The sequence below is a fragment of the Vicugna pacos genome, chromosome 17, assembly GCF_048564905.1.
Source record: "Vicugna pacos chromosome 17, VicPac4, whole genome shotgun sequence".
Lineage (NCBI taxonomy): Eukaryota > Metazoa > Chordata > Mammalia > Artiodactyla > Camelidae > Vicugna > Vicugna pacos.
In genome coordinates, this window is record NC_133003.1 from 46,028,993 (window position 1) to 46,044,208 (window position 15,216).

General features: G+C 44.5%; 1 protein-coding gene across 2 annotated transcripts in view; it reads left to right on the forward strand.

Moving 5' to 3' along the window:
* Positions 1-14,752, forward strand: part of EDEM1 (ER degradation enhancing alpha-mannosidase like protein 1) — a 36,487-nt gene extending 21,735 nt beyond the window's left edge. The window contains exons 12-13 of one of the 2 annotated variants that reach the window (XM_072941753.1): positions 11,684-11,796; positions 14,553-14,752. In XM_072941753.1, coding sequence (XP_072797854.1) covers positions 11,684-11,796; positions 14,553-14,562 — 123 coding nt within the window. In that variant the 3' untranslated portion in view covers positions 14,563-14,752. The remainder of the gene's footprint in view (positions 1-11,683; positions 11,797-14,552) is intronic. The other variant, XM_072941754.1, reaches the window with a different exon arrangement.
* The last annotated feature ends 464 nt before the right edge of the window (positions 14,753-15,216 follow it).

A 15,216-nucleotide genomic window follows, 5' to 3' on the forward strand; every position in this document is an offset into this window, starting at 1 on the left:
ACAGGTGGATCTTTTGGATGCCGCCTTACGGTTCTGGTGGACCTCCCTGAGGAACGCCCATAGTTCCAGAACCAGGTGCCTTTTAGGGAGAGGAAAGTACCTACAACTGTCTGAGCTTCCAGCTGTCTCACATTTACTAACCAAGGGTTCTCGATTCTGACCGTGTTCGGGTTAGAATTCTGTTTTGTTTGTTTCCTCTGTCTAGTGCCAACTAGCTAAGTCAGGGAGAAAGAAATGTCAGGTGACTTTCTGGCCTCCTTGAGCCGTTGCTGTGTGTAACACAGGCTTTAGATTAGTGCCTTCTACTATTTTGGTTTGGGCCACTGGATGTCACAGCTGCTGCTATGATTTTAACAGGCTTGTTTTTTATTACTACCTAGTGGGACCACAGTGAAAGGGGGTGGGAATGGGTATCAATTAGGAAGATTCTGGAAATTCTTGGCCAGTCCTGTCTTTCAGCCTGATATTTTAAGCAAGTATATATAAGGAAGAAGTTGTGCCAAAACTCCTTTCTTTTTTGTTATTATTTCCTTAGCCAGAACAGAACTTTGTCTCCTTGGACTTGACTGATAGCTCGTAGAAAGCAGGGCTGGGTTTGAGCCCCTCTCCTGGCTTCCCTGTGACATCAGAGGTTGAGCTGAATCTCAGTAGAAAGGGCAGGCGGTCTAATAAAAACCCCCACCTTCACCTGTAGCGTTGCCGTCGCTACCGGCGGACTTCAGATGATTTTGTTATAGTCTTTTTAAAGGAGGAAGGGAGTGCTGCGTAAGCCATTGTGTTTTCAATCAAAGAGGAGAAGTTTTATTTCTTCTTGAAAATTTGTGTTACTGTTTTTTAAATATAGTCTACTTCTTTGAGGTTTTTAGGAAAAGGATTTTCAGTAATAAATGTCACCTCTGTCTTAAATATTTACTATGCAAATTGCTTTAAAGTTAAAAAAAATCAAATGCTTCCATTTTATGTTTTCTTCATTTCAGAAACATTCTGTTTATCAACCTTGTCTAGTCTACTGAAGAGAGAATTTTGAGAATATTATATATGTTTTAAGTGTTTTCATTGACTCACTAAAGCCAAAAGGTCCCATTTTAAACACACACACACACACACACACACACGCGTGCCCTGTACCTTTTCTCTGAGGTGGGACTGTATATGTGAGCCATTTGGGAGAGTGGGGCACCTCAGGGAAGAAAACGGGCCCTCCGTGCATCTGTTTTTCTTTCTTCGTTCCCTGCCTTAGCTTCCCGCTCACACTCCCAACATCCCCTCCCCTCTGGGCTCGGGCGCCCCATCCCCCGCACACTCTGGAACAGGGATCTGGGCCTGAGTGCTGCAGAGGCCCCTTGGGCACAGGCTGCGGTGAGACGTGTTCTGTATCAAGTCCCAGAGCCTCGACTTCCCGGCACTGGACTTGTACCAGTTGTGAGTCCCAAGGTGAGCGGCTCACCCTAATCCTGGTGGTTGAGCTTCCAGACCACCCGGTCTAGAGTTGAATGCTTTGTAATCAGTGATTTGTGCAATGATGTGCCAGAATGCTATCTTGTGCTAGTCAAAGAGAAGGTTCTTTGAGCCACATTAAAAACTGGCTTCCTTTTTGAAGATCAGAAAGTCAACAAGTATAATATATTCTGCAGGGTGTTGGCTGTTCCTTCTGTTCTTTGTTGTGAGATATCAGGGAGGGGAGGGCAGAGGAGAGGAGTGTCGGGGCGGTGCCCTTGCTCAGTAATTTGCCCTGGGAACACCCTGGTTCTGAACAGTGTCTTCCTTTGGAACAGCTGTGAGCCTGCACCATCCTCGCATCCCCACGTGTAGCTAGTGTCTAGCCTCTGCTTTGGTTGACACAATGAAAATGGTTTTGCAAAACCTTTGTGGAAAGCTAGTTTATAGTTAGGCTTGGTAGAGTCTAAATCTCCCACCACAAGGTTCTAAACCATTACAGGGCAGGCTTTGCTAGCTGAGATGGTGTGACTGAGAAACTCCATTTCCCGGAGGTGTAGGTGACAGAGGGTGTGTTGGTGAGCTCTCTGGTTGTGCTGGCCTTTGTGAAAAACCAGCTTCCATTTTTCACATCTTTCCTTCAGAACTTTCAAATCTGCCACAACTTGCTCCGGGCACCTGAACCGCTGGGTTCTGAGGCTGTCCTGGGTCATTGGGCGTGCACACGGTCTTCTGTGTATTTATGTGCCAGGTCGGTGCCTTTGCAGGTGAAAATAGCCCATAGCTCCCTGGCAGGGAAGCGCGGCTGTGCAGTCTGGGGGTCTCAGCTTGATAAGCCCGTTTCCTTCCCCTCTGCCCCCCACCAAAGAAAAAGACCCCACTTAGCTATTTTCTTAGCTCAGTTTACTGAATGATTGCAAACTGTAATCCTTCGCTTCGGATTTTATAGACATTCCTTTTTTCCAGAGGTCTTTCTCTTTGGCCGTTTTCAAATTCAGTGCTGTGTAACAGGTCGGGCTGGATGATTGCCCTAGCCCCAGAGCAGCTGAGCAGGGACCTTAGGGGAAAAAAAAATCTTGATCTCTCTTTCCTTTTCCATTCCCAGACATCTAGCTCCTCCTTTAGTGCCTCTTCCCTGCAGGGCAGGGACCTTGTGAGAGTGAGGAGATGGGGCTGCTGGGCTGTGTGTCCCCAGGTGTTTCAGGGCTCAGGGTTATGTTTCCACTTGAATTTGGTTGTGAATCTGGCGAAAATGTAAAGTACCTGTGGACCTTCCTGATCTAATACCCCCCCTTCCCTCTTCCTGAAAGGCAGAGAAATAATATTTTTAAAGGTATTTTGTTTTAGTTTTAAATAGCAAAACACAGGCTACATTTTTATTTATTATGCACAAGAAAGATAAATCTGTTTTTACAAAGAAAAAAATCTAGAGTTGAAAACTCTGGGAAAACCTATTGAAATTTACAAGTGCTTCTCTCTGTCATGTGCAATATGCTTTGCAAGTATAGATGATATTTTATGTTTAATCTGTAAATAAGAAATGTATTTAAATTAAAAGGGAGCTTTTTGTAAAAGGACCAAATGTTCTTTTATAAATGTACTAAGAAGTATCTTGCTTTTTGAAATTTATTCGGATTTTTATGAGTAATTTTTATTAAATGATTCTTGTTTTTTGAGTTGTCACTTTGTTTCTCCTTTCTGTGTTCACATACACACACTGTGTACAAGACAGACGAGGGAAACTATAAAACTGGATGAATGAAGTCTTTATTTTGCTTTCTCACAGCTAAGCCCACTCCGTTTTTGCCTGACACACTTTAGTTTCACCCTCGTTCCTGTGCGAGTCAGAGCCACTTTTGATAACCTTTGTCCCATCCCTACCCTCCGCTCCACTTCCAGTGCTCCCAGGCACTGACTCGTTCTGCATACTCGTTGCCATTTATCCGAATCTTTAGAGTCTGAAAGCAGTTCTCCGTGTTTCCTTAAGCAAGGCAATTCCTTTCTCCTAACCTCTCATGTGTTAAGATGGGTAAAGGCACCACGTGGTCGATATGAGATGCTCTGGTCCAACGGAAGCACGAGCCAGGACGGTTTCAGAGGGACAGCTCTGCGCCTACCCCCACCTGAGTCATGACTGCTGATTCTGCCCCTGTGGCATCCTGGCTTCCCAGCTCTGTGTCATCGCAATTTTGATGGGCCTTATAAAAACTGTGAATTGCAACAGGGCAAAGGGCAGTCTCGAGATTGGAAGCACCTGCTGATCTCAGAACACGCGCCCTCGTTAGGCAGGGTGCTTGTGTGTGTATGAAGTCCCGTGGGTTTTTCGTCCTCCTGACGAGTCTGAGCAGGCCCAGTGCGGCAGGGGGAAGAGCTGCGGAGCCCAGAGCCGTCGGCGAGCTGCGGACGGGGTGGACTGGAGCATGCCGTGTGGACGCTGGTGGGGAGCGTCGGAGTGAGGTAGGGGCTCTGGATCCACCCTGCTGGGGGTTCGTCCCGGCTCTACCACTGATGAGCTTTGTGCCAAGGTACACGACTTACACCCTCTCCTTGGGCTCGGTTTTCCCACCCATTACAGGGGATGCTGGCAGTCTGTGTGCGGAGGGTGGGTTGAGTGAATTAATGTGTGTAAAGTGCTTAGAATGGCACCTGGCACATAGCAGGCTCTGCATGTGTTTCTTACAATCAGGGCCACGTCGGATTTGATACTCGGAATAAGACCTACGGTCTTTAAACAGGGGGTCCGAGGAGGGGTAAGAACTGGGACTGGCCTGGAGAGACCTGGGCCAGAACCTTTCCCCCCAGATCAGAATAATCTGTGCCTTTGTGGCAGGGGATGTGGGAGGAAGGCAGCCAGGCCACTCTGGGGGTCGGCACTGCCTCCATCCAACAGAGATGCCCTCTTTGAAGAGCTTGGTCCTCAAACAGCCACCTTTCCAGGGCAGGGATTTCTTGCCTCATGGGGGATATTGAGGAAGCTCTGTTCTGAGAGGAGCAGGGCTGGGGGCGGGGGGCAGCTTCAGTACCAGGCTAATCAAAGCCTTGGAGACAACTGTCTGCTTATCTGAAAAGCTTCACACCTGCTTAGCTAGAGGACCATTGCTAGAAAACCCATCTGGGCCACCCTAAATTGATTTTTTTCGTAAGTAGGGACATTTTAAAACAACACTGAACGTTACTCTTAAATGTATCGAAATCTAAAAACCATTGCAATTTGTTGCCTACCGTCATCTACTTAAAAGTACATTCAAATAAGTTCTTTATTCCTTTTCCATCACAAAATAGTATCCTGATTTAATATATTTCAGTCCTTTAACGTCTTGCTGTCCACCCAAACTGCCACAGAAATAGATGTATATAGTTTTCAGATAGAAGGTTTAACAAGTTTTCCATGATCGTAAAGCTCTATGTATTAAAAACTTTCTTCAGGATTGGGCTAACATTACAGTTAGTATATAAATAGTAGAAATGTGTATGCTAATATTTAAAAGGCAAAATTTTGTTGGAAAGCTTTCATTTTATTAAATAAGTTTTTTCCCTCTCTAATTGAATTGTATATACTTGGATGAACTCTTATTGCCAGAGTGAGATGGATTTCAGTATCAATTATCATCCTGTTTTTCATTTTTATAGATGTAACCTCATTCACGTAAATAAGTGGATAGGAAAACAAAGTCTTTATAGATATTACATATAAATATCTGTAGATGTACCTTAATTCTTTGACCTTCTGAGAAATATGCCTAAAATTACCCAACAATTTATGATCAGAACTTATTTTTATGAATCCATTTGCTGACAAATTAATTGGGCTCTCTATTTTGTTGCAAGCAAAGAATTAGAGACCATTGATTTGCAGAAGGATTTGTTGTTCAGTTATTAGAGTCTTTCACTTTGCAATTTCTGGTATATATTCCAGAAAGGCCTTTCAAGATTTATCAAATGATTGTTCATTGTACCTGTTATTTTTCAATTTAGAAGCACCTTGTGTAACCCAAAATATTCAGAAAGTGCTGGGAAATTTAAAAAATATAATTAACTGCAATATACCTGATAATACATTTTAAAAAATACTTACCTTTCTCTTATGACCTCCCTTAAATATGTTTGCATCAAAACCTTGGAGCTGTAGACTTAACTCATTCAATTTAGAAAACACATCCATCATTTAACCTAATTGGCAAAGCTGGCCCTTGTTTTCAAGCCAATTGGTCCTATCAGGCTTATTTGCTAAGCAGAAGAGTCTGACTTCATTGTTCAGTCCTAATAAATGTGGTAATGCATGTCCCACGATAGCCATCTCCCTTCTGAGTCCTGGGACAGAGAGATGTTGGCAGGAAGTTGTGCTTTCATTTGCTGCAGGAAGGGAACGAGGCATTCAGCCTCTGTGTCCTCATGGAGACAAACTCTGGTGAGAGGCATTGTTTGCCAATAAGAGAGGAAGGGAAAAGGCAAGTTGTTACGTGAAAAATATTCCACATGGGCCCTTGGATGCCCCAGAATAAAAATACACCGCGGCTGTGCACCCAGAGTGGTGAGATTCTGGGTTTGTGAGGGGCACGCCGTCTGGTTAAGTAGAAGAGGAGATTGTAGGGGATGAGAACTGGCAGATCAGAGGTCCGGTCTCGTGCCGATTCATTTTAGATAAAAGGACAAATGCGTATTTTTACTTTGAGGATCAGGAAGTTGCTTCTGTTAAAGCCATTGGTTCTCAGACTTCAGAGTGCCTCTGATTTACTTGGAGTATCTGTGAAAACACAGATCACTGGGCTGCACCCCACAATGTATGACACAGTAGGTCTGGGGTGAGTCCTGGGACTCGGCGTTGCTAACAGTTTGCAGGTGAAGCTGATGCTGCCAATCTGGGGACCACAGTTTGAGAGCCCTGCATAAAGCTTTCCCTGCAGTTGGGACCCTTAGAAGATCTTCCAGTATGAAGGACCTTCCACTTTTCCGTGTCTGGCGGGGGTTGACTTGAATTTTAGAGGGACCTCTTCAAGAAAAATAATGTAAAGTGATGACAGTGAATGTAAAAGTGAGTATGTGTTTAGGAAGAGAAAAGAAATCATAGCAAATCACAAGTGTTAGAAAAAGGTAACAAATACCACAATAACAAAACCCATAAAATACAATATTTTAGCTAAAATGACCCAATTCACCTCTGTTGTGCCTACATTTTTTGGCGACATACCCTTTGATTACTCTATTTATATTAATATGTACACACTTTGTGGCTCACATTTGTATGCCCCTTTTCTAACACATACTCTCAACCCTCTGGTTACAGAACCTCAGCTTCCTGGCAGCTAGAGCAAAGAGGGAAAGTAGTTGAGTTCTTGGCCTTCCCTTACCTAGCCAAGCCAAGCTTACCTCTGTAATGGCAAACAAGTGGTTCTGCTGTGGATTTATGTAAGGGATATGTTGCTAGATTCCTGACTGCATTTTAAAAAAACTACTAAGATGGCAATCACCGGGATCTATTGCTTACATTTTTTTTATTGGCATAACAACATTTATTAGATTACAAATTGGATTTTAAATTATTTTTTATTTTTTATTTTTATTGAAGTATAGTTGGTTTACATTGTTGTCTTAGTTTCAGGTATATAGCAAAGTGATTCTATTATATATATTCTTTTTTAGATTCTTTTCCGTTATAGCTTACTACATGATATTGAATATATTTCCCTGTGCTGTGCAGTAGGTCCTTGTTGCTTTTCTCTTTTGCATATAGTGGTGTGTATATGTTAATCCCAAACTCTTGATTTATCCCTCCCCCATCCCCGCTTTCCTCTTTGGTAACCATAAATTTGTTTTCTGTGTCTGTGAGCCTACTTCTGTTTTATTTTTTTTCCGTCATGCATCATCTCATTGAACACTTAGACTAAGCCAGTGAGAGAGGTTCAGTCATTGCTCCCTTTCTGCGCTTGAGGAAACAGGTTCGGAGAAGTGGGGCAGCAGCCTGAGGGCAACCAGCCCGTAGGTGGCGTCAGTGCTCAGGCCGTAAACACTGGTTGTCTCATACCAGTCACCTTCCTGGATCCACGGATGTGGAGCCCATGGCTACAGAGGAACGGCTGAACCGCGGTGTTTCATATAAAGGACTTGAGCATCTGTAGATTTTGGTATCCATGCAGTCCTGTAACCAGTACCCCCCCAGATACTGAGGGACAACTGTATATCCATGGGGGCAGTATCTTGGATTGGCTTCTGTAAGTTGATTAATACTGAACAGTGGTTTACAGTCTTTTCAATAAGCTTATAAAAGTCTTCAAATAACACATTACATATGATTGAATTTATAAAACCGATGACCCCACAAACACAGAACTCATAGCTCTGGGGAAGTAGAGGTGGGAACAGGGAGTCTCTGTCCTTGGCACCTCCACCCTAATGTCCCACCTCCCAGGCCAGTCTTACAAGACCCAGGGGTCCCCTGGAAACCAACATAGCTGCTCGCTCTGCCCTCTTCACTAGTAGGGTGGTTTTATTTCTCAGGGTTTTAATATATTCCGTGGTCTGTATCCCAGCCCTCCCACCCGCCCAGGAATGGCCTCAGCCTCAACCACCAGTCTTGGTTGCCTGTCTTTCCTCAGTAGGAGGGTTTGAATTACCATGATTTGAATTACCAACATAATTGCCTCGGCAACTTGTAAGCGTGGTTTTGGGGGCAGGGACAAGAGGGAGACATGGAAGCACGTGTTTCTGCCACTCAGGTGCCCCCGGGAAAGTGATGTCTCCGTTTACCCAGGAGTAGCAGTAGCACTGCTGTCAGAAATACATGCCGTCAGGACTCAGCTACTCAATAGCGAAATGCAGAGCCGACTACTGCACATCCGTGAGGTGGGCAAACATCAGTGATTCCAAGTGTGGGAAGGATGTGAGTGTGGGGACAGCTCTGCACCGCTGGTGGGAATGCAAAACTGCAAAACCACTCTGGGGAAGAGTTTGGCCCCACCCAGCAGAGTTGGACACGCTTGCACACTCTGGCTGCCATGGAGTTGTTCAAGGGGGTGGCCCCGGCATTTCCACTCCCAAGCAGGCCATTTTCAGCAGGAGTCAGCAAACTACGGGACCATGGTCTGAATCCCGCCTGCCTTCTGTTTTTGTTTTGTTTTATTAAAATTTCAGTGCAGCGCAGTCGTGTTATTTGTCAACATCTGGTCGTGGTTGCTTTCCTGATACAGTGGCAGCTGCGAGAGACAGAGACCGTCTGGTTCGCAAGGTCCCAAATATTTACTAGCTGGCCATTTATGGAAAACATTTGCCAACCTCCGGTCTAGGGCACGGGGAATCAGGCGACATATGAGACTGTTCATAGCAGTGTTGTTTGCCAAAGCAAAAAACTGGAAAACTACCCAAATGTTCATCAGAAGTAGTCGATTTGTACAATGGGATGGTCCATTTATATGCAGTTCAAAAGCAATCCAAACTAAATGTATTGCTTAGAGATAGAAACAGATGTGGAAAACCATCAAGGAAAAGAGAGGTTAGCACAGAGTCGTGCCTGGAGAGGATGAGCTTGGAGAGGACACAAGTGGTCCTGGCAGTGTTCATTCTGAGCTTGGTTTGTTCTTAGTTGCATGAATGCTCGCTTTATTTTTATTCTTTCTATGGTCCACTTATTTTAGATGTTCTTCAGAGTTCATGCCAAATTTCATAGTATATGATTCATTTTGTGTGAAATCGGTTCCCCAAATCCAGAAATACAAGTCATAATTCAGTGTGTTCTGGGACAGCATAAAAAATGGCAAAATGTTCATCAAATATAAGGGGAAATAAAACAATGTGCCTCATCCTGTGGAGAAACCTACCAAGTATTTTGGGCCCCCTGCAAGCCTTTGAGATGGGTTACCCCCATGCCAGCTTTAGTCTTTCCTTGCCTTTCATGAACATGAACCAGGGCAAGGGGTGACTGGATTGCAGTTCATTTTGGAGTCGACATCCAGGAGGGAGTTTTTCAAGTAGCGTGGTCCCACCGTGACAGTGATATTTACAGTGAAATACCACAATGCCAGTGAAACTCGCTGGAACGCTGAATTTCAGACAATGTCTTCCGAACACCTGCTTCAGACTTTCCTGGGTGACAGAGGAGGGCGGAGTGGGAAGGTGGGTGCCCAGTAGAAGGAGTGAGTTTTCCTGTCCCCAAGGAAAGGCTCTCAGGTTTTAGGCATGCCCCTTCAGAAACCATCCACTCTGAATCAGGCCATCTTTCCACCAATTGGCTTCAGAAGCTCCTGTGTGATTCAGTGTCTATCAAGTGTTGTACATACTGCTAACTTCCACAAGAGACCACTATTGCTTCACTGTTTCCCATGGTGCCTTTAAAAATTATAGTTTTAACCACCAGGGGTGTAGAAAAATAGCCTTTTCATGTTTGAAACATGGCGTGCAAAAATGTAATTTCATGGTCCTTTGGAATCTTGTATCGAATTCTCGGCGTGTGCTGCTTGCTCATTGAAACATGAGCGATAGAGACAATGATGATGAGGACTTTGGGCATCTCTTTAGGGTCTTCTTCCCAAGATGAAGCTCTGTCATAGTTATCATTGACTTAAGACTCACAGTCTTGACTGTGTCTTGGGGCTGCGGTTTTCCAGAGGGTAACACTGGGAAGACAGCACAAATTGCAGAGTGAGGGGGGTAGATTTCAGAACAAGGGGAGAGTGAAAAAGGGGAAATGCAGACCTGTTTTTTGTGGAGGTGCACCAGGCCTTCCTCAGTCTGCTGGTGGGTGGTTTAATATTCATCTCGTGACGATGCTTTCAGCTGGATCCGATACTGGGCAGGGACATTGTTCTAGAGAAAGCTTGGGAAGGGGTCTCTCAGTGCTCACAGAGCACTGCACACTTGAGGGGTTCCTAGACAACTGCTTCCGTGAGCTGTCCTTTCTCACAGCCTCTCACCATGAGCCTCACTCTGGATGTTAGAAGCTTTTGGAACTTGACCTCCCACAGCCTTCTACTTGTTACTGCCCTGAGTGTTTCCATGATCCGCTCTGACTGACAGAGAGCAATACTGGGAGTCAACATTGTGGGCTGGAATCTGGCTCGTTATTAGCCAGGCAAGTTAGTAAACCTCTCTGAGGCTCAGTTTCCTCCTCTGTAAAATGGGGCTAATTATACCCATGTTGCTGGGTTTTGCAGGGATTTGTGTAACTGTGTGTAAAGAGCCTGGCGCGTGGTGGGTGCATCTGCTGAGCAGATCTTCCCCCTTTTCCCTCCCTTTCCCTCGATCAGCTGCCTCTGTGGTTGAGGGCCCTGGTTCCAAGAGAACTCAGAGAATGCTTGTGATCGACCTAATTACATTCAGGTGCAGCCCAGCGGTCCTTGGAGCAGCGGGTCTCACAATTAAATAATCTTCTGTTCATCAGCCATTAAAAAATATATCTAAAATAATGCCATTTGCATCAACATGGATGGACCTGGAGATCGTCATTCTAAGTGAAATAAGCCAGAAAGAGAAAGAAAAATATTATATGAAATTGCTCTTATGTGGAATCTTAAAAAAAAAAAAAAGACAAAAATGAACTTACAAAACAGAAGCAGACTCACAGACATAAAAAAGAAACATGAGGGGAGAATATAGCTTGAGTGGTAGAGAGCAGGCTTAGCGTACACAAGGTCCTGGGTTCAATCCCCAGTACCGCCTCTAAAATTAAGTTAGTAAACCTAGCTACCTCCCTCCCCACAAAAACAAAAAAATTAAAAAGAAAGAAAACAAACTTATGGTTACCGGGGGTGGGGAAGAGGATTGGAAAGGATAAATTGGGAGTTACAGATTTGCAGATACTAAATACTATGTATAAAATAGGTAAACAGTAAGTTTCTACTGTATCACACAAGGAACTATATTCAATATCTTGTAGTAACTTACAATGGAAAAGAATGCACTTAATATGAAAATGAGTACATGTATGTACATGTATGACCGAAACATTATGCTGCACACCAGAAATTGACACAACATTGTAAAGTGACTAGACTTCAATTAAAAAAAAAATGTGCAATTCGGAGATGCCCGGCCAGGTCCGATCTCTGGGAGCATTGCCCTCAGGAGAGCACGGCTGGCCACTGGCCCTCCCGCCCCCTCCACACCTGGGGCGTGGCTGAGTCATCAAGACCGTCCTCACCAATGGGGGTGGGCATCCTCCAATCAGGTGCAGGCCTGATTAAGATCAAAAGGCAGAGAAAGGGCAAATTCGTTCTCTGCTGAGTAAAGTCGTCCATCTTCCCCTGCCCTCGGACAGAAGGACTCCTGGCTCTCAGGCCTTCAGACGTGGACTGGAACTACACCGTCAGCTTTCCTGGGCCTCCAGCTTGCAGTTGACAGATCATGGGACATCTCGGCCTCCACATCCAGGTGATGCCAGTCCCTCACGAAACATCTCTTTATATATCTTAAACAACATACAAACAAACAAACAAAAAAACCTGATGATTACGCAACAATTCCTGGGGGGCCCTGAGTCAGAATCTGCTTTCTAACAGTCTCTCCAGGGGGTTTTGAGGCTGGTGATCAGACGATCCCAGGTTCAGAACCACAACTCTGGGAGTTTGCTGCCGGGGTGGGTCATGGGGGGCACCATGTCCCGCACCTCAAGGCTGACCTTCACGGACTCATATGTTCAAATTCACAAACCTGGCTTTTTTCGGCCGCTCCCTGCTGTTCCATCTGGTGGACCCAGGCACTCAGTGGCTGCCGGCCACTGTTAGAAATAATATTAGAAGATGCTGCCTTTGGTGGCAGGAAAGCTTAGTTCTCAAAATGTGGTTCGTGAAGTAGCAGCAGCAGTGCAAACTTAAAGTGCGAATTCGTGGGTCCTACGGAGCATTTGCGGGAGAGGACCCCTGGGGTGGGCTGTAAGGAGCCTTGGGGTTCTGCAGTCGAGGGACAGGCAGTCTGTCCTCCTGGGAGGGCCAGTGGGACATCTTCCCAATCTGCACCTGTTCTGTTCCTGCTGGAGGCGTGGGAGCTGGGGCTTGCTCTCAGCTCTCCTGAGTGTGGAGGAGCTGAGCATTTATTAGGCACCTGCTGGGTGTGCTGACCATTTATTCTCCGTTCTCACATGCCCCATCACCTAAACCCTACATTATTTCTAGCTGAGAGGCCAGTTTGGTGTTTCTGATTCATTCATTCTTTTATTGAACAAATATTTGACAGCTATTGTGGGCCACATACTCTTCTGAGTACTCGGGATAGACTCATAAGATTGTGCCTTTGCAGAAAGAAATGAACTTATGCACTAATGTCAAAACATGGCAGGAGTGAGGAGGGCGACGTATGGAGAAAATGGAGGAGAGGAGGAGGGGCTGTTTGTTTTCTCTTAGTTGGTATACAGGCCAATATTTTGCACTTTAATCCTTCTTCAGGGAAGAGCATCTTGATACTCCAAAAGTTTCCAGACTCCTTACCCACAGTTTTTGGGGTTGGCACGTGACCCAGGTCTGGCCAGAGTGTTCACCTCTCTGCCCCCAACGGTGAATGCTTCAGCAGTGGGCTCTGAGCCGTGCTAACAAGACTCAGTCCTGGGGCTTTTCCTAGAAACTAGTAGGGAGAGAAATAAATAACAAACCTCTTTTAAGAACCACTGAAGTTACTAGCTGTGAGGATTTTAGGCTTGGGGTTTGGGGGAGCTGCCAGGCAGGATGAGCTTTCCTGAGAAATGAAGCCCACCCAGAGGAAGTGGAGCTGAGAGGAGGCAAGAGTTCTGATCACATTGTTTGAACCACTAGATCCAGCCATGCCTGAAGGTGTACTCCTACACTTTTCAGTTCTGTGGGCTAGTATTTTACTTTTTTGGCTAGAACCTCTTTCAGTCCCTTGAGTCTCAAACGGCCATAATCTCAAAGTCAGAAAACAACATTCAGTTCCTGGTTCTGCCACTTTTTTTTTTTAATTGAAGTACAGTCACAATGTGTCAATCTCTGGTGCACAGCACAGTGTCCCAGTCATGTATATACATACAGATATTTGTTTTCATATTTTTTTCGTTAAAGTTTATTACAAGATATTGAACATAGTTCCCTGTGCTATACAAAAGAAACTTTTTGAAAAATCTATTTTTATATATAGTGGCTAACATTTGTAAATTTCAAACTCCCAAATTTATCCCCTCCCACCCCCTTTCCCCGGTAACCATAAGATTGTCTACTAGGTCTGTGAGTATTTTTCTGTTTTGTAGATGAGTTTGTAGTGTCCTTTTTTTTTTTATAAATATTCTACATAAGAGTGATATTATATGCTATTTTTCTTTCTCTTTCTGGCTTACTTCTCTTAGAATGACAATCTCTAGGTCCATCTGTGTTGCTGCAAATGGCATTATTTTATTCTTTTTATGGCAGAGTAGTATTTCACTTTATAAATATAACACAACTTTATCCAGTCATCTGTCGATGGACATTTAGGTTGTTTCCATGTCTTGAACATGTGCTGCCATGAACAATGGGGTGCATTTATCTTTTTGCCTTAGAGATCTCTCTGGATATATGCCCAGGACTGGGATTGCTAGATCATAGGGTAAGTCTATTTTTAGTTTTTTGAGGAATCTCCATACTGTTTTCTATAATGGCTGCACCAAACTACATTCCCACCAACAGTGTAGGAGGGTTCTCCTTTCTCCACAGCCTCTCCAGCATTTATCGTTTGTGGACTTTTGAATGATGGGCATCTGACTGGTGTGAGGTGATACCTCATTGTAGTTTTGATTTGCATTCCTCTGATAATTAGTGATACTGAGCATTTTTTCATATGTCTATTGGCCGTTCGTATGTCTCCATTGGAGAAATGCTTGTTTCAGTCTTCTGCCTGTTTTTGGATTGGGTTGTTTGTTTTTGTGTTATTAAGTTGTATGAGTCGTTTGTATATTCTGGAAATTAAGCCTCTGTCAGTTGCATCATTTTGGTCTGCTACTTTCAGACTAGTTGAGTCTTTACCTGTTTTGTTACAAGGGCTGGTGGGGAGGATTCAGCCAGGACAGAGAATTTGCCAGGCGGCTGGCACAGCATTTGGCCCATAGTAGCAGTTCAGTAAGGGGCAACTGGATTGCAGAGAATAATTAGCTGTCAAGCTTATTTCTCTTTACCTTAGCTTAACTGTGTTCATATTTTGCGTTTCAGAAACATATGACTGAGTTCCCAATGACGGGATGAGCGGCTGTTCTATTTTTCATCTCTATTCTGACAGTCCAGATGGTACAGTGCGGTCCCTCCCACTCCTCCCCCTCCCGCTGCCCAAAGAAGCACAAGCATGGCGAGGAGAGACATTTTTCTTTTTCTCAATGAAATACAATTACATGGAATTCATGGCATTGATGACACTCATTCTCCCAAATTACACTGATTCCTGGTGCTAGGTTGAGAGCTCTGTAATAAAGTGCTGATAAGGATGTTCTCTTTCTAACCCAAATTGTATGCAGATCGATGACACCTTCTAAGGGCAGTAATTTCTCTTTTTCTAAGAATTATGAAAAATCACTCATCCTGAGGCTAATTTACATTGCATGTGTTTTTCACACATCTATCAATTTCAAAATAGATTTCAATGAGGGAAAAAGTAAAATTCTCTCAGCCCGGACATCGAGATGATTTGATTTGCATAATATGCAAAAGAGGGCTGAGAGAGTTGATGGGGGAGCAGCAGGCTTGGCTGGGTGTACACGTGCTGCGAGCTGGTGGAGGTAGGAGGCACTTCCTCCCGCTGAGAACAGTAGCGCCGGATCAGCCCTGACAGCCTGGGGAGCGGGTCACAGGGAGGGGGGGTGCTGGAAAAGCAGTCTGGAGT